The 23,908-nt window shown below is 39.8% G+C and overlaps 1 protein-coding gene across 7 annotated transcripts in view; it reads right to left on the reverse strand.

The window, feature by feature from the left end:
- Positions 1 to 23,908, reverse strand: part of LOC135438178 (titin-like) — a 123,630-nt gene that overhangs the window by 2,471 nt on the left and 97,251 nt on the right. For 4 of the 7 annotated variants that reach the window (XM_064696383.1, XM_064696380.1, XM_064696381.1 and 1 more), the window contains 9 exons: positions 23,677 to 23,901; positions 11,081 to 23,125; positions 4,744 to 10,467; positions 4,444 to 4,485; positions 4,139 to 4,387; positions 3,059 to 4,027; positions 1,303 to 2,970; positions 1,096 to 1,237; positions 22 to 1,040 (listed from right to left, as the gene is read on the reverse strand). In XM_064696383.1, the coding sequence (XP_064552453.1) occupies positions 22 to 1,040; positions 1,096 to 1,237; positions 1,303 to 2,970; positions 3,059 to 4,027; positions 4,139 to 4,387; positions 4,444 to 4,485; positions 4,744 to 10,467; positions 11,081 to 23,125; positions 23,677 to 23,901 (22,083 nt within the window). The remainder of the gene's footprint in view (positions 1 to 21; positions 1,041 to 1,095; positions 1,238 to 1,302; positions 2,971 to 3,058; positions 4,028 to 4,138; positions 4,388 to 4,443; positions 4,486 to 4,743; positions 10,468 to 11,080; positions 23,126 to 23,676; positions 23,902 to 23,908) is intronic. The other 3 variants (XM_064696382.1, XM_064696386.1, XM_064696387.1) reach the window with 3 other exon arrangements.

A 23,908-nucleotide genomic window follows, 5' to 3' on the forward strand; every position in this document is an offset into this window, starting at 1 on the left:
ATATTATTTGCGTATACATACCAAACCTCTTAGTTATGGTCACAGTCTCACTCTCCGTTGGCTCCGATTCACCTATGGGGTTAATAGCCACCACTCGGAACATGTACTGCGCATTCATGGAAAGTTTTTGAATGGCGTACGAGTTGATGTCCTTATCGAAATCTGAAACCTTCATCCAGACATTGTTCTGTACATCGCATTTCTCCAGCGTATACTGCTTAATGTCCATGCCACCATCATCGACAGGTGGCGTCCATTCCAAGGTAATAGAATCCTTTTTAATATCTTTAATCTCCAGGGATTGTGGCCTGCTTGGCTTGTCAATCACTTGAACCGTGCACTCCGCATAGCTGGAGCCTGATTCATTTGTTGCCGTCACCTTGTAGCGTCCAGAGTGTTCGCGTGTTACCTTCTTAAGGGTGTAGGTGGAACTGGTCTCTGTGGTTTCAATGGTGATTTCCTTGGTGGTAGACTTCTGTTCGACAGTCTCCTTGTGCCAGGTCACAGTTGGCTGTGGATAGCCACGAACTGTTGCTGGAATGGTGAGAGTGCTGCCAGTGCGCAGTTTTTGGGACAAATACTTCTCCTCAATTTCCACGACTGGCTTCTGCTGCAGTTTTAGTTTACACGATGTCTCCACGGAGCCCTTCTCATTCGTAGCCACGCATGTGTATGTGGCTTCAGTCTCAATAGTTGTCTTTTCAATGGTATATTTGGCAACACGATTCTCGTAGCGCAAGCTACTCGACTCGAAGACTTGGCCATTCTTTTTCCATGTGACACTTGGCTCTGGAATGCCGCCGAACACACAGGACAATGTCATCTCCTTATTTAGATCACTGACAATATCCTGCAAAGGCTCACGTACGCTGGGTGCTTCGGTTTCAACCTTAGGCATCAGGCGTATGGGCGACGAGATGGGTGAGGGCGGTGATGGGCCAACTTCGTTGACTGCAATCGAACGGAATACGTATTCTGTATCGATCTTCAGCTTGCTGATTGTATATGTTGTATCTTTAATCTTGCGTATCTCAGTCCATCTATAAAAGGAATTATGTTACTTGTATTTAAAGTTTTTAGCTTCATATTACTCACTTTTCCTCCTTTACATCATGATACTCCAGAATGTATTCAATAATTTCAGATTTGCCATCATCCTCCGGGGCCTTCCAATAAAGTGTAATTGAATCGTGCATCACCTCCAAAGGCTGTGGTGTGCCTGGCGCCGTGGGTTTGCCTAAAGTTTTGACATAGGTCTAAATTTCCGCATCGCTTAATTTGTAACTAATTTTTTATACTTACGCATAATGACCAAACGAAGGCTGGCTTCTGCTTCACCTACAGGATTTACAAGCTTAACCGTGTACTCGCCCTCGTCATCGTCGACAACCTTCTTGATGGTCAGAGTTGCGGATTGTTCATCTATAGTGGGAATAGTACGCTTTGACTTGGGAATGACAATCTTGCGCGACGTCCACTCAGCTTCGGGTGTGGGCGCGCCTGTGTATTTGACAGTGAATGTAGCGTCTTCGTTCTCCTTCACTTTGATGGTTTGATCCTTGTCAGAAGTAATCACGGGCGGCAGTTTAAGCTCCTCAACGCACAGCTTACTGCTGCTGGTGACGTTTTCGGCAACGCAGCTGATCTCACCCGCATCATCGTCGCTGGCATCATGAATAACCAGACGCCTAACAGTGCCCTCAACGAAGACCTCATGCTTCTTGTTCGGCTTGATGGGCTTGCCCTTCTTGTACCAGGTAACCTCCACATCGGGCTGAGAGAGCTCGACTGTGAATTCAGCATCTGTGGTCTTGGTAGCCAGCGTGACGTCGGGCAACCGAAGCACAAAGTCGACTAATGGCTCTTCAACTGTCAGTTTCGCCTTGGATGTCTGCTCTCCCACCTGAATGGAATACTCGCCTACATCTTCAGGCTTGGCTTTCAGAATACGCAGTGATTGCTTTTTACCATCAATTGCCAGCTGTATGCGCTCAGTGAACTTGATTTCTTTGCCATCCTTGAACCATTTCACCAGTGCATCGCCCTTGCTCAGCTCAATGTTGAATGTGGCATTTTCACCCTTTGTTACGTTGACGTCCTCCAAGTGTTTTACAATCTCTGGTGGCAGTTCAATGACCGTAAGCTCAGCGCTGCACTCCTGGCCCTCTAGCTTGCACGTGTACTCGCCCTCATCATGAATTGTAGTATCGCGTATAACTAAGCGCCTCGATTTTCCATCCTTGATGAACTCACAGTTTTTGTGTTCAGGTGTGATTTTTTCGCCATCCTTGTACCAGGTGACCTCTACAGCTTCTGTTGTCAGCTCGACATCGAGAATGGCTGTGTCCTTTTCGGTTACCTCATAGTCTTCTAGCACTTTAAGGAAGTCTGGCTTACGCTGCAGCACCTCCACTGTTGATTGCGTCTCTTGCTTCTTTACCTTGCATACATATGTACCGGAATCGCGTAGATTTGTATTCCTGATTACCAGCTTGTGCGTCTTGCCATCCTCAACGACAACGCGATGGTCCATGCCGCTCAGCTCCTTGCCATTGAAGAACCATTTGGTTGAGACCACATGAGAGGTTTCACATTCCAATGTCAGGGATTGCACCTCCTCAATAGTAATAGTCTTTTTCAGCTTCTTGGTAAAGGTCACCTCATCGACCTCAACAATCACACGTGCACCGTGTGATGTTTTGCCAATGGGATTGCTGGCAATACACTTGTAGTCACCCGAATCAGTTTCTGGATTTGCATTTTGTATAATGAGCTCAATATTTTCGCCATCATAAATCTGTTGTACTCGCTCGCTGGAATACAATGGGTTATTGTTGAACAGCCATTGTACCTCAGGAACTGGATTGCCCGAAACCTTAGCAGGTAAGCGAATCTCGCCCTTTTGCGGTACCGATTGCTCCTCGAAACGCTCCACAAATAATGGAGGCTCTGCGTTACCACTGGTGGGTTCTAGGTGGGGAAAGAAATATGTTATTATTGCTATTAAGGCAGAACAGAAAATGTATGCTTCTCGATGAACATTGAACACGTAACGTACCTTCAATTGTGAGATAAGCAGTGGTTTCCACACTGCCCAACGGATTGACAGCCTTGACTGTGTATTCTCCCTTCTCCGACTTCTTTGGTGTAATCAGTGTTAGGGTATGTAAGTCTTTTTCTGATTTGGCATTCTTAATGGGCTTGCCATCCTTGTACCAGGTTACCTTTGGCACTGGATTACCAACAATTTGTGTAGAGAGCACAACACTTTCACCCTCACGTATCACCATATTACGCAAAGGTTCCAAAATTTGAGGAGCTTCTTTGTCCGAGGTTCGAACCTTTAATGTGATGGGCAAACGAGCTTCGCCCTCACGATTTGTGGCTATAACTTCGTATGTGCCCTCTTGAGATTTCTTAACTTTTGTAATATGCACAACGCTGCAATACATGTGCATATCCGATTCGGTAACAATCCGAATATTTTTAATCTCCTCCTCATCAATGTCTTCACCATTGAAGGTCCAAACGATCTCAGGTTCGGGCACCGCAACAAGACGGCACTCCAAGATTACATTGGTACCTTCATCAACATATTGGGCCTTTGGCTTACGCGAAAATGTTGGCGGTATACCCTCAAGTATATCGGCCAAGGAAGATTCACGCGACATGCTCCTGCGCGAAAGTGCCGTGGCATCTGAACCATGATCCGATAACGGACTCTCGACAATCAATTCGGTTGTACTTGAAGTGAAACCAGCGGCATTCTTGGCCACGCAAGTGAATTTGCCAGCGTCTTCGGGGAAGACTTCACGAATTATCAATGTGGCCACATTGTCTTCATCGTAGAACATTTGGAAGTCCTGTGAGGGTTTTATGATGGCTGTTTCGCGGAACCAAGCGATCTGTGGTCTCGGACTACCTTCGACCTTGCACTCGAATTGCACTGTATAACCGTCAGGTGTGTGTATTGGTTGTAACTTTTCAATGAATCGCGGTGCTATCGGCTTGTCTTGAGGTCCAGGTCCTTAATAAACACCCAATCACAAGACATTAAGAAGAAGTGTTAATAACATGACAGGACAATGCCAACAAGTATTGTTAGATATTAACATTTAGGTTTATATGCAGAACTTACTTTCAAACACGGGTAGCTTATCAATCTTTTCATGCAGCTTATTCTGCACATATTGAGCATACTCCGCGGGCTCCATAAGATATTGGGCAGGCACCCAACCTTCCTCTTCCGTAATGCTCTTCTTGACATACCACCATTCAGAGCTATGACGTCCAATAACCTGTACCTTTTCACCCTCTACCAAATTGATTGCCTCATCGTTATCAGCAATGTAATTGCAAATAGAATACATGTTTTCGAATTGAGATTCTAAAATTGATTGAAATTTATTTTATCGTGTCTGTAGCTATAATCAAAATATTTACCTTCCACATCCATTTCCCTAGTAATGTTAAGAGAAGCGCCATCTATTCGATGAATAAGATATAAATATTAATATATTTTTCCAAAAGAGTTTAAATTAGGTGAGCACAAGAAGTACATCTAAAGGTGGCCATAATGGATAGTTATGCGTTAGCTACTAACATTTATGTGTTTTGGGTCGTTTTACCTCATTTTTCTAAGCTATTGCCATATAAGCAGATGTGCAAATTTAATCGAATGAGAAATTAATTCAGCTTGATAATTATAAAAGTTACAGTAATATAACCCGGAACAAAACTTACCTTCATTGAAGAGTTGTTGCACGATTTTACGTTTCTTTTTGAATGTTAGAGAATCTTCATCGTACGTCACTGAATCACGTTTAGCATGTCGAAGACCAATGAGAAATTGTTCCTCTTCTTCGTCTTGGACTGAATAGTGTGGCTTGGGCTGCTTTTTCGATTTTAGTTTAAAGTCAACCTCGTCTGGTGGAAGCTCCTCAACCATGTACTCTTCTGGCTCTTCAACTTCATCAATAGTATCTTCATCGTCATGTATTTCTTCAATTATTGGACCTTCACCGTCATCATAATCTTGTAAGATTTTAATCCTTGCCTCATCAGTGGCTTCTGAGTAGGTCATCTTAATTGGTTTCTTAAGTTTCACCTTTCCAGACATTGACACTTCCTCCTCGGCATAAGAGTCTAAAGCAATATTGAACTCTTGGTCCACATCTTCTTTAGTCTTAGTAGTCTTTGGTCGGAAAGTAACATTTTCAACATCAGAGAATTCAGGAATTTCCACCTTTTTGCGACGTTTGAGCTTTTTGATAGTGTACTCTTGGTCTTCTTCATCGGTAACTTGCAGTGGCTTTGGCTTGGCCCTTTGGCTAACCAAAAACTCTTCAATGTCTTCCCCTTCTTCGTATTCTTCTTCCAGGCGCTTTATGGACAGTTCTGCTCCAGCTTCGTCTAGAGTCTTAGGTTTAACTGGACGTTTCTTAAGAACTGTAGCTGCTTCTTCAACACCTTCAGTAACAGTATGAGGTTTTTTGAATGAGAGACTGAATTCAGTTTCTTCATGGTCTTCTACCGTTGGTTGGAATGGTTTTTTTGGTTTCCTTCTTATTATAACGGCTTCCTCAATGACTTCTTCTTCTTCAACCTCTACTGGTCTCTCTTCGATGACAGTTTGCTGAAGTTGTAGCTCATCCGCAGCTTCTTCAACTGGTTTATGTGGCTTCTTCTTCTTCTTGAGCTGCACAGTTTCATCCGATGTTTCTTCAGAAACCTTCTTTTCTTTTGGCAGTTTGATATCGACCGAGAGCTCTTCTTCTTGCAGCTCCTTGGGTAGCTTTGGCTTCAAAGTAACTTCAGCGACCACATCCTCTTCCTCAGATGCATCTGGCTTCTTCAGTTTGAAAACGGCAGCATCGACTGTTTCTTCGGGTGTTGGTTCTTCTGGTTTCTTAGCTTCAACTTCTTCTACTACTTCTTCCTCCACAATAATAGGCTCAGGAGTTACTTCCTCTTCTACCTTAACTGTAAGTTCTTCAGCAGCTTCCTCTACAACCTTCTTTTTGGGCTTCTTCTTTGATATTTTGACTTCCTCCTGTACTTCTTCAGGCTTGGATTTGGGTTTAAGGATAACTTCAGCTTCAGGTTCTTCAATCGGTTCAACGGCCTTTGGAGTTTTCTTAGGTAAGCTAACCTCCTGAACAGCCTCTTCCTCATTTTCTTCTGAAGCTTCGGGTTGGCTTTCTTTTAGCATGAATTTGTACTCAGTGGGCTTTTCAACTGGCTCTACTTCTGGGATCTCTTCCGCCTGCTCTTCAATTTCTTCGACGATTTCAATAACTTCTGGTTCTGGTGTCGAATCCTCGATCACAGTAACTTTAAGCTCTGCAGCTGCCTCTTCTTCCTTTACGGGTTTCTTTGTCTTCTTCTTTATTTTAGCTTCTTCTGTAACTTCTTCGACTGTTTGTTTTTGCTTGATTTCGAAAACGGCTTCTGGTTCTTCTATAACCTGAGGTTCAAGCTTCTTCTTCTTCTTTTGAATGGTAACCTGCTCTTCCGGTAAATCTTCGACAGTTTCTTTTTGCTCTGGAACTTTCTTCTTTTTCTGAATGGTAACCTGTTCTTCTGGCAATTCCTCGATACTTTCCTTCGGTGTCTCAGACTCTTTTATACTGAATTTATAGTCTTTTGGCTTTTCTACCGGCACCGGTTCAGCGACTGCTTCTTTAACCGTTTCGATTTCTTCAATCTCCTGAATAAGTTCTTGCGGTTCAGACATTTCATCAATAATAGTTATCTTAAGCTCTGCAGCATCCTCTTCTGTCGGGATCTCTGGTACAATGGTAACGCTTTGGACCGCTTCCATTTCATCAACAGGTTTTGGTTTGGGAATGCTAATTTGAGCCTCTGGCTCTTCTGTAATTTCTGGCTTCGGCTTCTTCTTGCGCTGCACTTTAATGCTCTCTTCGAGAACTTCTTCTACAACTTCACGGGGTGTCTCTTCAATAACTCTGACTTTAAGTTCCTCAAAGGCTACTGGCTGTGGCTCTTCGACTTTAGGCTCCTCTACCAATTGGTCTTCTTCTGGAATTTCTTCAACAGGCTTCTCAACTACTGTCTCTTTCACACCTATTTGATAGGACTTGTATTCAACAGTAGGTGCTTCCTCTTCGATTACTGGTTTCTTTACCAATGGCTCCTCAATTAGTTCTTCCTTGGCAGGTTTTTCAGGTACTGTTTCCTTCACACCAATTTCATACGATTTATATTCAACAGAAGGTACTTTTTCCTCTTCTTCTGTCACAACCTCCACGATTTCTTCCACTACTGGAATTTCTTGAGGAGTTTCTTCTTTGATTTGGATCTTAAGCTCGTCCGCAGCAACTTCCTTAACTTTCTTTTTAGGTTTCTTTGTTTTTATTTCAGCTACTTCGGTTACTTCTTCTACGGGCTTGCTCTCTTTCAAAACAAACTCTGCTTCGGGCTCTTCCGCAGCAACAAGGGAAGGTTTCGGTTTCTTCACAGTAAATTCTGCAACAGTTGGTTCTTCTGGTTGCTCAATTTCTGTATCAAATACCCGAATCGTATATTCCTTTGGTGTTTCTTCAGCGGGAACAGTTTCCTTTTCAACAATAGCAGGTTGCTCATCTTCAACTACTATTTCGTCTGGAACTGGCACTTCTTCAACAACTTTAATATCAAGACTAGTGACCTCTTCAGTTTTCTTAGGCTTCTTTGTTTTCTTTGGCTTGACTTCCGCTTCTACATGACTCTCTTCTGTTGGTTTTGGTTCCGTTAATACAAACTCTGCTTCCACTGGTTCCGGTTCTTTTGATCTGGTGGTAATTAGAACTTCTTTAGGAACGTCTTCCTCTGGTTGTTCCACCTGCTCAATTACTTTCTCCACCTGAGATTCCTTGACGGAAATTTCATAAGAATCGAATTTCTCTATCAGTTTCGGAGCTGGTTTTTCCTTTTCAACAACATCAGGTTGCTCATCTTCAACTACTATTTCTTCTGGAACAGTCACTTCTTCAACAACTTTAATATCAAGACTAGTGACCTCTTCAGTTTTCTTAGGCTTCTTTGTTTTCTTTGGCTTGACTTCCGCTTCTACATGACTCTCTTCTGTTGGTTTTGGTTCCGTTAATACAAACTCTGCTTCCACTGGTTCCGCTTCTTTTGCTTTTGTGGTAATTAGAACTTCTTCAGGAACGTCTTCCTCTGGTTGTTCCACTTGCTCAATTACTTTCTCCACCTGAGATTCCTTGACGGAAATTTCATAAGAGTCGAATTTCTCAATCAGTTTCGGAGCTGGTTTCTTTACCTTTTCTTTTGGTTTTTCTTCAATTACTTCTGCTGGTTTCTTTAGAGGGGCATCAGTTTCAGTCACTTGGAATACGAAAGACTTCGGTTGTGTTTCTTCAACGGTTTCTTCTTCTTCTACCTGCAAAATCTCTTCTACTTTTTGCTCCTCCGGTTGAGTCTCCACTTCTTTTACCACGTCTTGTTTCGCCTCCTCTACTTTTTCCACAGGCTTCTTTTTAGACTTTTTCTTCACAACGACATTTTGCTCTTCTGGTTGTGGTTCGCTTATCTTCAACTCGACTTCAAATTCTTCAGTTTCTTGTTCGGGGTGTTGAACAGCAATCACAACTTCAACCGTTTCCTCTTCTGGTTCAGGTTGTATTTGTTGTGGCTCCTGTAGTGTGACCTCAAACTCTTCTGGCTTCTCTGGTTTCGGCTTCTTCTTTCTAGTAACAACCTTTTCTTCAACAAGCTCCTCAGTGGTAACTTCCCTTTCATCAAAATCAATGACTTTAACTAGATGTTCTTTTGGTGCTTCTTCCGGCTCCAAAACAGTTGTTGTAATTTTGTACTCTACAGGGATGTCTTCAGGCTCTTCTCTTGCCTGAGGCAGTTCTTCCACGATGTCGACTTCAGCTACAGGTTCTTCTTTCGGTTTCTTTTGTTTCACCTTTACCTCTTTAGGCTTCTCAATGTCGTCGGTCTTTTCAATAACGGCTTCCTCTTCCTTTACTGAAACCTCATAGTCTGGCTGCTTCTCTTCAGTAGTCTCTTCCTCTTTTTGTTGTGCCGGCTTCGGTTTAGATTTCTTAGTCTTTTTAACCTCGTCTTCAGGTTTAATTACCTTTTCCTGCGGCTTCGACTCCTCAACCGTTGTCTTTGCAACAACATCTTCAATTGTTGTTTCTTCAGGAGTCTTTTTCACTGGTTTCAGTTTAACTTGAGATTCTGTCTCTTCTGGTGCCTCACTCTCAGGCTTGCGGAACTTTATGTCAATATCGGGCACTTCTTCTTGTTCTTTCGGTTTTCCAGGAACAATTTCTGTAATTATCGTTTCCGGTTCTGGTTTTGATTTTTCTTTAGGCTTATACTTTGTTTTACTTGGTTTCTTTTGCTTTTCCGGCTTCTCTGGTTTTTCCACTTCCTCAAGTTCTTCTGGAACATATTCAGGCCGCTCATAATCAATTGGTTGGAATGGTTCCACTTGTATATCCTGCTCCCTGGGCTGCTTTGGTTGCTCCTCAGTTACAATCACATCCTTTTCTTTTGGTTTCTTTTCGATTTCTTCTTCATATTCCGTGGGCTTTTGTGGTATCTTTTTGAGCGTAACATTTTCAGGAGATTCTTCCTCCTTAGGCTTCTTCTTGCCCTTACCAATTTTAAGTTTGACTTCATCCGGACTTTCTTCTGGTTTTGGTACCTTTTCAGGCTTTTGATATGGTTGCTTTGGCTCCGGTTCCTCTTCACTACTAACGTATTTTTCATACTTTTCAAGCTCCACCTTCTCCAAATCATCTTTAATTTTCTTAATTTTCTTGGGCTTGTGTGGCTTAAACTTAAGTAGCTCTTCCGCTTCCTCAATATTGCGGGTGAGGTCACCGTTCTGCTTAATTGCACCAATGTCTGTCAACTTTGGTATAATCGGTGCTGGCGGATATTCAACCATAATCATGCGAGTCTTAAGTCTGAATTTGGGTAGTTGCACAGTTTGTTCTTCAGCTGGTTTTTCCTTACGTTTGCCAGGCTTCAACTTCACCATCTTGGGAACCTCAGCGGCCTCAACTATTGTGACCTTTGTGGGCTTCTGTTCTTTCCTTTCAATTTTAATTGGTTCAAGATTGGCGAATTCTGGTTTCAGTTTCTTGGGAGTATCAAATTCGACCTTCTCGTATTTCTCCAACTCTGTTTTTTCAATTTCTTGTTCAAGCAGTTTTTGTATTATTTCATCGTGTTCGTGGGTCTTCTTTTTCACAATCTTCTTTCTCCTTGTCTTCGGCTTCGTGACGTCCTCAACTGTTTCCTCGGCAGTCGGTTTTTCATCCTCCTCTTCGACTTCTTCGACGATGGGTTGAGACTCTTCGACTTCAGAAACTTCATCGATAATTCTAACTTGCAAGATTTTATCGGGCTGCACTTCTTTTTCTTCGGGCTCTTCATGAATTACGCTTATGTGATAATCCTTATAAGCCTCGGGTGCTTCACCTGTTATAGAAATTTATATTTTTAGTAATATAAAATTCGTGCAACTGTAATATGAATCCGTGCATTGCTATTGCATAAGAATGCAAGCAAATCGTTGAGCTTGATAAATATTGAAATAGTAGCAGTATTTCAAAATTCTGGAACGCTTGTCCAATTTAAGATAAATTTCCTAAATATTTAAAAACTGTACACATAAGTATTTCAAAACAGTTAGTCATTTTAGAGAATACTCTAATTGATTATAGTGTGGAAATCGATTTAAAGGATGCAAGAAGAATTTTAGTATTTTTTTTTTTATTGAATTAAAGAGCATGCATTGGGTTGGTAACAGTGTTTATGTGGATATAAATTGCAAACGGGCAAATATTTTCAGCTAAACTTATGCTCAAATTATTGAGCACAAAATTATAATGGAAAGGGGGGAGAGAAAGCAAAAGTGAGAGTGTAAGAAATATAGAGAGAGAGAGAGAGTAAAAAAGAGAGGATGGCAAAGGCGCGAAATATTGGAAGTCAACGTTGGAATAAACAAAGGCAAAAGACACAGACAAAGGAACAGGTGCTGCGTGTGCGGTGGAAAATTTAAGCCTCAAAAAACTCTCATCTAATAACTTACTTGTTTCAACGCTTTTAACTGTGTCTGGCTTAGCTTTCTTATGCTTAACTGTTTTTTGAACTGTATCTTTAGTGTCATCTTGAGTAGATATTTCATCTTGTGCGCTTGGTGTAATTTGTGGAGTGGCTGTGTCCTCGGGGTGTGCAATTTGAGTTGGTGTATCTTCAGTTAGGTCTTTAGTCTCAGAAATAGTCTCTTCCGTTGGTTCGTCTTGTCTTTGTTCGACTACGTCAACTGGTTTTGGTCTAGGTGTTTTGGTCTTTTTAGGTTTGGTCGAGTCAAGAACTGCTATTGGGGTTTCGGGTACGTCAGGCTTTGCCAGTTCTGTCACACTTTCTGTTGGGGCTTTGTCTTTCGGTTTTTCTGGCATTTCAACTTTTTCATACACTTCCATTTCAGTCTTTGGTGTTTCTTCCTCCAAAAGTTTCTTAACATATTCATCCAAATCATCTTTTTTAACCTTCTTCACTGATTTCTTAGGCTTCGGTTTGGGCTCTGGTTTCTCTTCTTCCGTCCTCTCCGGTTGAGTTTCAATAGCCTCAACTGGCATGGCTTCGGGTTCCTCGTCGACGATAACAGTAACGGTATCACTGCCTTCGCTTTCAATTGTTGTTATTTTGAAGGTGGTGTCTTCCTTAGGACCCTTCTTCTTTAAAACTCGCTTGGTAGTTTTCTCTTGAACTGGATGGCCCTCGTCAGTAATTGTTTCTGTAATTTTGACTTCCTCCGGTTGAACTTCCACTACTTCGACCACTTTCGGCTTTTCAAGTTCCTCCTCCTCAATAACCTTAATTTCAGCCAATGGTTCTGGTAAAGATTCTTCTTTCTTTGGCAACTCTTTTGGCTTCGACTTTTTGTCCTTCTTTGGTTTCTCGGTTGGAGATTCATCTGTCACTGTAACAGGCGCAGTTTCGGTAGGTTTATCTTTGGGTATTGGCTCGAACTCAATTTTCTCATATTTTTCCAATTCAGTTTTAGGAGTCTCCATGTCTATAAGTTTTTGTATATAGTCATGAATATCATCTTTTTTAACTTTCTTTAATTTCTTTTTCGGTTCCTTAGCCTTTTCTTCCTCTTGTGGTTGTACCGGCTCGTATTCAACAATTGTAATTTCCGCATTAGGTTGATCATCAGTAACTACCTCAATTATTTCAATAACATCATCAGATTCTCCCTTTGGACGTCTAATCTTATGTTTTGTTGTAACTACCTTATGGACCTCGCCAGCATCATCTGTGGTTACTTCCTCTTTCGTTTCACTTTCGATCATTTCTACAGTTAAAGGAAGGTCTTCGAGTTGAATGTGACTTTCCTTAACAGAGATTTCGTAAGTTGATTCCTCTGGTTGAACTTGCTTATCCTTAACCTTCTTTGGCTTCTTTTCCAATTTTTCCTCTGGTTTAGATTCTTCTTCTGTGAAAGTGATACTGTATTCTTTCTCATTTGGCTTTTCAATATCACTCTCTTTTTCTACAATCTCCAAAGGCTGGACATCAGTCTCTTTCTGAGGGAGTTCTTCAATAACTTGAATCTTTTGCTTAGGAGATTTCTTTTTCTTTTCGGGTACACTAACGTCTTGGGTTACTTCATCTTCTTTATCAGACTCGACGGTGGGAGATACATCCACTACATCCACAGGGAATATTTCCGTTGGTTCTTCCGTTGGTAAGCTCTCCACAATTTCTACATTATCTATTGGCGTTGATTTCTCTTCCACTGACGGCCTCTTTTCCTTCTTTTTGATCTTCTTTGGTTTTTCAGGTGTTTTCTTAGGAGTCGTTTCCTCAGTAACATCGACAACGTCAGATGGCTGTTCTCGTGGTATATCTTCTTCAATAACTGTTTTAATGAAATCATCAACGTCATCCTTTTTAATTTTTTTGGTTCGCTTTTGCTTAACAGTAACTTCTTTTTGATCTTCAGTTTCGTTTGGACTTGATGTTACTATAGTAATTTCGGATTCATCATTATCCTTATCATAAACAACTGTAATGTCATGAATTATCTCTTCCGGACCCTTTTTGTGTTTTATTTTCTTTGTTTTTACTTCCTTTATTTTAATTTCCCCTTCACTATCCGGAATCGGCTTATTTTCAACAAATTCTTCTAGAACTGTAACTTCAAAGGATTCTTCTTTTGGTGTTGGTGCTACGATTTCTTTAACAGTTACCATCAATTGTGATTCTTCCAAAGGACTTTCCAATGGATGTGTTTCATATTCGGGAGCATCTTTAATTGATACTTCAGGGGTATCCTTAAATTCTTCTTCTGTAACTTTCATCTTTTTCACAGGCTTCTTCTTCTTCATTTTAACTGGTTCATCGAAATCTATCTTTTCGTACTTCTCTAATTCTGATTTTGGAATATCCTGTTCAATAAGTTTTTGTATATACTCATGTAAATCGTCCTTTGGAATCTTTTTGGTCTTCTTAACCTTCTTTGGCTTTTCTTCTTGAGGATTTTCTTCAACTTCTTTTTCGGCTTCTTCAGTAGTTACTGTGACTTCATATTCAGGCAGCCCGTCCTTGACAGTTTCAACAATTTCTATGATTTCTTCCTTAGGGCCAACTTGCTTTCTGATCTTTCGCTTACTAACGACTTTCTTTGTTGTTTCGATATTTTCGTCCTGTTCTTCAACTACATCTGGTGTAATTTCGATTTCTTCTATTTGGAAAACTGGTTCCTCTGTTGGCTGTACCTCTTCTGATTCCAGGTTCACGGTTTCAATCTCAGTTAAATCATTCGGCGATGTTTCCTCTGTTGACGATACCTTTATTAAATAGTCTGGATGTTTCTCAGACTCAATTTCATAACCTGGCTTTGACTTTGATGGCTTCTTCGGTTTTTTAGGTTTCTTATCATCTGTAGTAACATTTTCGGTAACACCTATCGTGAAATCAGTGGGTTCCACGGGGGCTTCATGTATTGTCTCAACTGGCATTTCAGGAACATCATCCTTAGGTTTTTCAAATTCTTCGGGCAAAACTTCTTCGTGCTCACTGAATTTATATTCCTTTGGAGATTTTTTAGTCTTAGCCTTTTTCTTTTCGGGAATTTCCGTTACTTCGTCCTCAATTGCCTCAACGGGCAATTCTTGCACAAAATCATCAATAACATTGATGACATATTCCTGTACATCTTCCTTATTTAGCTTTTTAGTTTTCCTTAATACTTTCTGTTCAACAATCGGCGCTTCTTCCGGAATGGATGACTTATTTTCCGTAAGCTCCACGACTGTTACTTCTGCCATAGGTTGATCATCGCTAGTAGTTTCAGTTATCTCAAAGATGCTTTGCTTGGAGCCCTTCCTATGAGTAACCTTACGCTTCTTCACAGAAACTTCTTTCACAACACCGTCTTCTGTAGGCTGCTGTATAATTTCAGTAAATTCAGATATTTCATCTAAAACTATCGGAACTTTCTCTATCTTTTTCTTTTTCTGTGACTTCTCTACCGTAAGTGCTGTTGTCGGTTTGTCAGTTATGTCTTCAGGGCTTTGTGTTGGTTCTAATATCTCGTCCAAAACATTTGCCAAATATTTGTCGGGCTCTTCATTCTCAGAAGTTTGATCTTCAGGATTGTCTAAAATATCCAATGGTTTAGCTTCCTCTATAAGCTCTGGTTCTATTTCCGTAACGTCAAACTCATGAACGGTAACGGGAACATTATCAATTATTTCCACACTCTTTTTATGATGGGTTTTTACTTTTTTCTTAAGCTTGGGCTTCGATTCAATTTCCGTGGGCTCATATTGCTCTAGATCTGTTTTTGTAATTTCTTGTTCAATAAGTTCTTGAATATATTTATCTAAATCATCCTTTACGGCCTTCTTCTTTTTCAATTTTTGAACTATCTTAACTGGCTGATCTCCATCTACGTTGCTTGTCTCGTCTACAGGTATTTCAAAGGTTGTCACTTCAATATCAGCGTCTGGTTTGTTCTCTTGATAGGTTTCGGTTACCTCTATCAAATACTCCTTGGGTCCATCTATTTTCTTAAGTTTCTTCGTAGTTTTTACCTGCTTAACTTCATCTCCTTCTTCGTTGACAATATCTTCGATAGTGGTTTCAGGAGCAAGTTCTTCAATACGAATTGTGTGATCTTCTGATTTCTTGCTGGGTTTCTTCGGCTTTATGGATTTCGTTTTAAGCTTGGGAATTTTGTCTTCAGTCACCTCTTCAACATCTTCTAAGGGAATTTCTTCAGCGTGAGTAACCTCATCATCCTCTTTCAAGATAATTTCCTCAACTTGTGTGAGTGTGTCTATTGGCTGTGTAAACTCTTCCACTACATTAATCACATAGCTGTCCACGTCCTCGAGTTTCAGTTTCTTTGGCTTTTTGATTGGTGCCTTCCTTTTTTCAAGTGGTTCAACTGTATCGCTTGGCCTTTCATCTTCTGTAATATCAACGATGGTAACTTCCGCCAAAGGCTCTTCATTATTTGATGTCTCTGTTATTTCAAAAACATGTTCCTTTGGACCTTGCTTGCGAACGATCTTACGCTTCTTTACTTGAACTTCTTTTGTTGCGCCATCGTCTTCAATTATCTTAATAACTTCTACAGTTTCCCCAATGTCCTCAATTTTGACTGGTTCTTGGTCGACCACCGTTACCTTCGATTTCTTTTCTTTCTTCGGCTTACGTTTAGGCTGTTCGTCTGTTACCTTTATTTCGAAATCCTCTGTCTGTGTTTTTTGAGAATCATCATCCTCAATTTCTGTAACGGATGAGGGAACTAGCTCTGCTTCTGGCTCGAACTCTTGAATGGTAAATTCATGTACAGTATGTGGAATACCATCAACTATTTCGGTGATTTTCTTATGGTGTTTCTTTATCTTCTTCGGTTTCTTTGACTCCGGGGTTGATTCCAATTCAGTTGTTTCGAAGACATCAAGCTCTGTTTTTGGAACGTCTTCTTCTATTAACTGTTGAATATAAGTGTCAATTTTTTCCTCTTTGGGTTTTCTCTTTTTGACAATTTTAATTTTGTGATCTTCAGGTGCTTGAGAGTCTGATTCTGGTATTATTTCTGTAGTCTGAATAACCAATTCTGCCTCGGGCTTATTTTCTTCATAGGTTTCAACAACTTCGATTAGATATTCTTTTGGACCCTCCTTCTTTTTAAGTCTTCGCTTAGTTGTAACCCTTTCAACTTCCTCTCCTTGTTCGTTAATAACTTTTTCGGTAGTTGTTTCAGGTGCTAGTTCCTCAACACGAATGGTCTGTTCCGAAATCGGAGAAGGAATTGGTGTAATATTTTCCTCAACTTCTGTTGGCTCTGTAAACTCTTCCACTACATTAATCACATAGCTTTCCACGTCCTCGCGTTTCAGTTTCTTTGGCTTTTTGATTGGTGCCTTCCTTTTTTCAAGTGGTTCAACTGTATCGCTTGGCCTTTCATCTTCTGTAATATCAACGATGGTAACTTCCGCCAAAGGCTCTTCATTATTTGATGTCTCTGTTATTTCAAAAACATGTTCCTTTGGACCTTGCTTGCGAACGATCTTACGCTTCTTTACTTGAACTTCTTTTGTTGCGCCATCGTCTTCAATTATCTTAATAACTTCTACAGTTTCCCCAATGTCCTCAATTTTGACTGGTTCTTGGTCGACCACCGTCACCTTCGATTTCTTTTCTTTCTTCGGCTTACGTTTAGGCTGTTCGTCTGTAACCTTTATTTCGAAATCCTCAGTCTGTGTTTCAGGGGTACCATCATCCTCAATTTCTGTAACGGTTGCGGGTACTACCTCTGCTTCTGGCTCGAACTCTTGAATGGTAAATTCATGTACAGTATGCGGAATACCATCAACTATTTCGGTGATTTTCTTATGGTGTTTCTTTATCTTCTTCGGTTGTTTTGACTCCGGGGTTGATTCCAATTCAGTTGTTTCGAAGACATCAAGCTCTGTTTTTTGAACGTCTTCTTCTATTAACTGTTGAATATAAGTGTCAATTTTTTCCTCTTTGGGTTTTTTCTTTTTGACAATTTTAATTTTGTGATCTTCAGGTGTTTGAGACTCTGATTCTGGTATCATTTCTGTAGTTTGAATAACCAATTCTGCCTCGGGCTTATTTTCTTCATAAGTTTCAACAACTTCTATTAGATATTCTTTTGGACCCTTCTTCTTTTTAAGTCTTCGCTTAGTTGTAACCCTTTCCACTTCCTCTCCTTGTTCGTTAATAACTTGTTCGGTTGTTGTTTCAGGTGCTAGTTCCTCAACACGAATTGTCTGTTCCGATATCGGAGAAGGAATTGGTGTAATCTTTTCCTCAACTTCTGTTGGCTCTGTAAACTCTTCCACTACATTAATCACATAGCTGTCCACGTCCTCGCGTTTCAGTTTCTTTGGCTTTTTGATTGGTGCCTTCCTTTTTTCAAGTGGTTCAACTGTATCGCTTGGCCTTTCATCTTCTGTAATATCAACGATGGTAACTTCCGCCAAAGGCTCTTCATTATTTGATGTCTCTGTTATTTCAAAAACATGTTCCTTTGGACCTTGCTTGCGAACGATCTTACGCTTCTTTACTTGAACTTCTTTTGTTGCGCCATCGTCTTCAATTATCTTAATAACTTCTACAGTTTCCCCAATGTCCTCAATTTTGACTGGTTCTTGGTCGACCACCGTCACCTTCGATTTCTTTTCTTTCTTCGGCTTACGTTTAGGCTGTTCGTCTGTTACTTTTATTTCGAAATCCTCAGTAACGGTTGCGGGTACTACCTCTGCTTCTGGCTCGAACTTTTGAATGGTAACTTCATGTACAGTATGCGGAATACCATCAACTATTTCGGTGATTTTCTTATGGTGTTTCTTTATCTTCTTTGGTTTCTTTGACTCCGGGGTTGATTCCAATTCAGTTGTTTCGAAGACATCAAGCTCTGTTTTTGGAACGTCTTCTTCTATTAACTGTTGAATATAAGTGTCAATTTTTTCCTCTTTGGGTTTTTTCATTTTGACAATTTTAATTTTGTGATCTTCAGGTGCTTGAGAGTCTGATTCTGGTATTATTTCTGTAGTCTGAATAACCAATTCTGCCTCGGGCTTATTTTCTTCATAGGTTTCAACAACTTCGATTAGATATTCTTTTGGACCCTCCTTCTTTTTGAGTCTTCGCTTAGTTGTAACTCTTTCAACTACCTCTCCTTGTTCGTTAATAACTTGTTCGGTTGTTGTTTCAGGTGCTAGTTCCTCAACACGAATTGTCTGTTCCGATATCGGAGAAGGAATTGGTGTAATCTTTTCCTCAATTTCTGTTGGCTCTGTAAACTCTTCCACTACATTAATCACATAGCTGTCCACGTCCTCGCGTTTCAGTTTCTTTGGCTTTTTGATTGGTGCCTTCCTTTTTTCAAGTGGTTCAACTGTATCGCTTGGCCTTTCATCTTCTGTAATATCAACGATGGTAACTTCTGCCAAAGGCTCTTCATTATTTGATGTCTCTGTTATTTCAAAAACATGTTCCTTTAGACCTTGCTTGCGAACGATCTTACGCTTCTTTACTTGAACTTCTTTTGTTGCGCCATCGTCTTCAATTATCTTAATAACTTCTATATTTTCCCCAATGTCCTCAATTTTGACTGGTTCTTGGTCGACCACCGCCACCTTCGATTTCTTATCTTTCTTCGGCTTACGTTTAGGCTGTTCGTCTGTTGCCTTTATTTCGAAATCCTCAGTCAATTTCTCAATTTCTGTAACGGTTGCGGGTACTACCTCTGCTTCTGGCTCGAACTCTTGAATGGTAAATTCATGTACAGTATGCGGAATACCATCAACTATTTCGGTGATTTTCTTATGGTGTTTCTTTATCTTCTTTGGTTTCTTTGACTCCGGGGTTGATTCCAATTCAGTTGTTTCGAAGTCATCAAGCTCTGTTTTTGGAACGTCTTCTTCTATTAACTGTTGAATATAAGTGTCAATTTTTTCCTCTTTGGGTTTTCTCTTTTTGACAATTTTAATTTTGTGATCTTCAGGTGCTTGAGAGTCTGATTCTGGTATTATTTCTGTAGTCTGAATAACCAATTCTGCCTCGGGCTTATTTTCTTCATAGGTTTCAACAACTTCGATTAGATATTCTTTTGGACCCTCCTTCTTTTTAAGTCTTCGCTTAGTTGTAACCCTTTCAACTTCCTCTCCTTGTTCGTTAATAACTTTTTCGGTAGTTGTTTCAGGTGCTAGTTCCTCAACACGAATGGTCTGTTCCGAAATCGGAGAAGGAATTGGTGTAATATTTTCCTCAACTTCTGTTGGCTCTGTAAACTCTTCCACTACATTAATCACATAGCTTTCCACGTCCTCGCGTTTCAGTTTCTTTGGCTTTTTGATTGGTGCCTTCCTTTTTTCAAGTGGTTCAACTGTATCGCTTGGCCTTTCATCTTCTGTAATATCAACGATGGTAACTTCCGCCAAAGGCTCTTCATTATTTGATGTCTCTGTTATTTCAAAAACATGTTCCTTTGGACCTTGCTTGCGAACGATCTTACGCTTCTTTACTTGAACTTCTTTTGTTGCGCCATCGTCTTCAATTATCTTAATAACTTCTACAGTTTCCCCAATGTCCTCAATTTTGACTGGTTCTTGGTCGACCACCGACACCTTCGATTTCTTTTCTTTCTTCGGCTTACGTTTAGGCTGTTCGTCTGTTACCTTTATTTCGAAATCCTCAGTCTGTGTTTCAGGGGTATCATCATCCTCAATTTCTGTAACGGTTGCGGGTACTACCTCTGCTTCTGGCTCGAACTCTTGAATGGTAAATTCATGTACAGTATGCGGAATACCATCAACTATTTCGGTGATTTTCTTATGGTGTTTCTTTATCTTCTTTGGTTTCTTTGACTCCGGGGTTGATTCCAATTCAGTTGTTTCGAAGACATCAAGCTCTGTTTTTGGAACGTCTTCTTCTATTAACTGTTGAATATAAGTGTCAATTTTTTCCTCTTTGGGTTTTTTCTTTTTCACAACTTTAATTTTGTGATCTTCATGTGCTTGAGTGTCTGATTCTGGTATTATTTCTGTAGTCTGAATAACCAATTCTGCCTCGGGCTTATTTTCTTCATAGGTTTCAACAACTTCGATTAGATATTCTTTTGGACCCTCCTTCTTTTTAAGTCTTCGCTTAGTTGTAACCCTTTCAACTTCCTCTCCTTGTTCGTTAATAACTTGTTCGGTTGTTGTTTCAGGTGCTAGTTCCTCAATACGAATTTTGTGTTCCGATATCGGGACAGGCATAGGCTTCTCAAGTTTATTTTTCGGCACCTTTTTCTTAGATTTAGGTGTTATTTCTGTTATCTCAACTGAATATTCATCGTGCGACGGTGTTTTTGATGTTTCTACATCCTTACTAGGATATTCCTCTCCCTTAGTGCTGTCTTCACCCTGAATTGGCTGCTCTTCAATTACTGTAACCTTTTTCAGCTTAGTTGATTTCTTCTTTTTATCCTTTGGCTTGCTTGTTGGACTGTCAACCGATTCAACTTCAGGCTTAACATCATCTTCAGGAACATCATCAGCTACAGTAGTTTTAAAACTTTTGAAACCATCATCATCTAAAGGTTCCATTTTTGAAACAGGGGACATGTCCTCAGAAATTTTGGCTAGAAGTTCCGTTGGGGCCTCATCAATAATGCTGACTATATATTCTTTGAGCTTATCTTTTTTCACCTTTCTTATTATTTTCTTTGGAGTTTCTGGTTGCTCTTCGATTGGTACATCAGTATTGTCTTCAACGATTTCAGTTGTTATAACTACAACCTTTGCTTCTGCATGATCATCGTCTGGTGCTGTAGTTTCCACGATTTGTATTTCATACTGCTTTGATCCCTTTCTAGTTTTCACTTTGCGTTTTTTAATTGTTTTAATTTCTAAGCGTTCAACTTCTTCAATAGATTGAGGGACGGTCTCGGTAGATTTCTCCAATTCTATGATAGGGAGGGATTCACCGATGTTTGATATAATTTCGTCCAGGTCGAGTACAACTGCCTTAACTAGCTCTTCCACAATTTGCTCTGGAATGGGCTGCGAGTCAATCGTGCTGATTGTAAACTCCTTGTGCTCAATAACACTTTCGGGTTCAGTTACTGATTCCTCTTCAAGTTTTGGTTGAGGTTTGGGTTTCTTGACCTTCGGTTTTTTAATTGGTTCTTCCTGTATGATACCCACCTCAAAAGCTTCACCTTCATCGATATGGGCCTTAGGTTGTTTGATCTTATGCTTCTTTGGTTTCTTCGGCTTGGCATCTATTTCAGTTTTTTCATATTTCTCAAGTTCAGTTATTGGAATCTCCGCATTTATCAGCTGCTGTATATACGCATCTAGATCATCCTTTTTCATTTTCTTAGTTCTTAGTTTTGGCTTTTCAATAGGCTTTTGAGTATCAGCTTCCTCTTCCGGTTCAATTGATTTGATTGATATTTCGTAGAATGGCTCCTCGCCGGATGAAGGAACAGTTTCTACAATTTCTAAAACCTCTTCTTTTTCTCCACGCTTATGCAAAATTCTACGCTTTTTAGTTTTTTGGGAAACATTATCATCAGGAATCTCTTCAGGTTCCAGTTCAGTCAACTTCACTTCGAAGAAATCAGTCATGGCGGTTTCATAAAAGGCTTGATCAGGTTCATCCTTAAGCTCTGTGATAAAGTCATCCAACTCCTCTTTATTCATACGCTTAACTTTTCTTCTGAGTATCTTCTTTTCCTTTGACTGACTCTCATTAGTCTCTGAACTAGTTACGGTAACTTCATACTGCTTATCATTGCTATCAGTTGGAGAAATTTCGACTATCTCAACGAGATTTTCTTCTAATTCTGTTTTAAGCTTTAGTTTACGTTTCTTCTTGCGTTCTTTTTCAGGTCGCGAAATATCACTTGATTCCTCTAGCATTTCCTTGGGCTCTAATTCAATGACCTCAAATTTGAAGAATGGTTTGCTTTCCTTTTCTTCAGTGTCGTCATCACTCAAGAGGGGCTCGAAAGCAAGTTTATCATCGGTGTCACTTGATTCTTTTACCTTCTTTATCGTTTTCTTTCCTTTAGTTTTTTCCTTTGGTTTCTCAGCCTCAACTTGAGTTTTATCATCGAACTTTACTGGCTTCAACTCAACGGTTTCTGTTGATTCAACATTTTCCGGAAGATTACCCTTACCAATCTTTAATTTTCTATGTTCATCTTCTTTTTCATTTTTGTCCTTTTTGCCCCGTTTATACTTTGGTTTGTCTTTGGTTTCATCTAACGGTTTGCTCTCATCTTCAAATGTTTCCAAATCGAATTCTTCTAGATCAGCTTTAACAGGTTTAGTATGCTTGAATTTCTTTGGACGCTTCTTCAATACTTCCTCTGCTTCTTCTATATTTCGAGAGAGCTCACCATTATCTCGCCTAGTTTCCATATCAATAACCGTATAAGGAAAGCAATACGGTGCGTAAGGTATAAACCTTATCAAACTCTTAAGTTTTTTATTTTTAAAGGAGGCTTCGCTGGATTTCCTTTTCTTTTCTTCCTGTGGACGTTGTTTCGGAGTTTTGAGCTTGAGCATTTGCGGAAATTCGACCACTGAGCTTATTTCAATCATTTTCGGTTTTTTTACTTCAATTTTCTCAATTTTCATCGGAGTTAGCTTCATTGGTTTTATAGACGAGTCACGGCGCGCCCTTTGTGGATGTTCCATTTCAGTACGTACATACGGCTGTAAGACCGTTTTCGGTATTTCCTGGTGTATCAGGAACTGTATATAATCATCCATCTCATTCCTTTTCGGCTTTATCACCTTCTTCTTCTTTGGTTTTTCTTTTTTCTCAGCTGGCCCTGGCCCTAATTTCTCCCCTGTACTTTTCTCAACCTGTACTTCATCTGGTATATTTTCTACAACGCTTTTGGGTTTGTCTGCAGGTTCCCCTGCACCCCCCTCAAGTTCCCCAGTCTCGTCAATCTGTTCAAATTGATGTGGTTGTGTCTTTTTCTGTTTGGGTTTTTTAACTTTGGTCGGTGTATGTACGGTGTTATTTGCACTTGCATCTTCGGGTTCTGTGATAGTGTACTCTTTGTTGTATTGGTCTGTTTGAGAAAAAATTATGTGTTTGTGTGTTAGCACTAAACTAATTTGTTAAAATTATATTTGCATTTTATATAATGCGTTAAAACACATCAACTTTGTAGTTCATAAAGTTAAGTGTTTAAGATGCTTGCATATTATGTTAACTAAAATGTTGATCAATGTCTGTAATGTACATATTACGCTCTTTTTTATTGTACAAATACAACCTGAGTACATACAATGTACTAGAATACTTATGTTACTATAAGTTTTCTAGTCAATCTTGTTAGTAATTATAGTGCCAAAAGTGTTTAAACAGAATTTCGAGTTTTTGAGTGTAAATTTTATGTTTGTGTTACTAAATTTGAAGCTACTTTTTTCGCTTTGATTCATAACGTTTTAATCGCAATCTCAAATCAAGTACCTGGACAAGTTAATTTCAAAATCTATCGAAGACGTATTTGAGAATTTTTGCTTAATTCTAGTAACATGTTTTTACTACGAGAATTGTTCGCCGTAATATGCATGTTTTTGTATGTATGTGAGTTAGAAAATATTTCAAGAAAATCACCTGTAGGCTCGCTGACTTCGACAATTTCAATATTTGATTGTGTAGTGTCTTCCATAATGGGTTCAGTGTCACTTAGCACTTCCTCAACAACGATGCCTTCCTCTTGAGAAACTCTTTTATTTTCAGTTTGAATTGTGGTTTCGCCATCTTCACTTTGTACAGATTTAAATGTTGTTATGTAAACTGGGTGTTCCGTTTCAGTGTGTTCGGGTTGCTGTTTCTCCGCTGTGTT

This window comes from Drosophila montana, unplaced genomic scaffold, assembly GCF_035044405.1.
Source record: "Drosophila montana isolate Dmon_TW-CO22-7 unplaced genomic scaffold, ASM3504440v1 contig_3847_1, whole genome shotgun sequence".
NCBI lineage: Eukaryota > Metazoa > Arthropoda > Insecta > Diptera > Drosophilidae > Drosophila > Drosophila montana.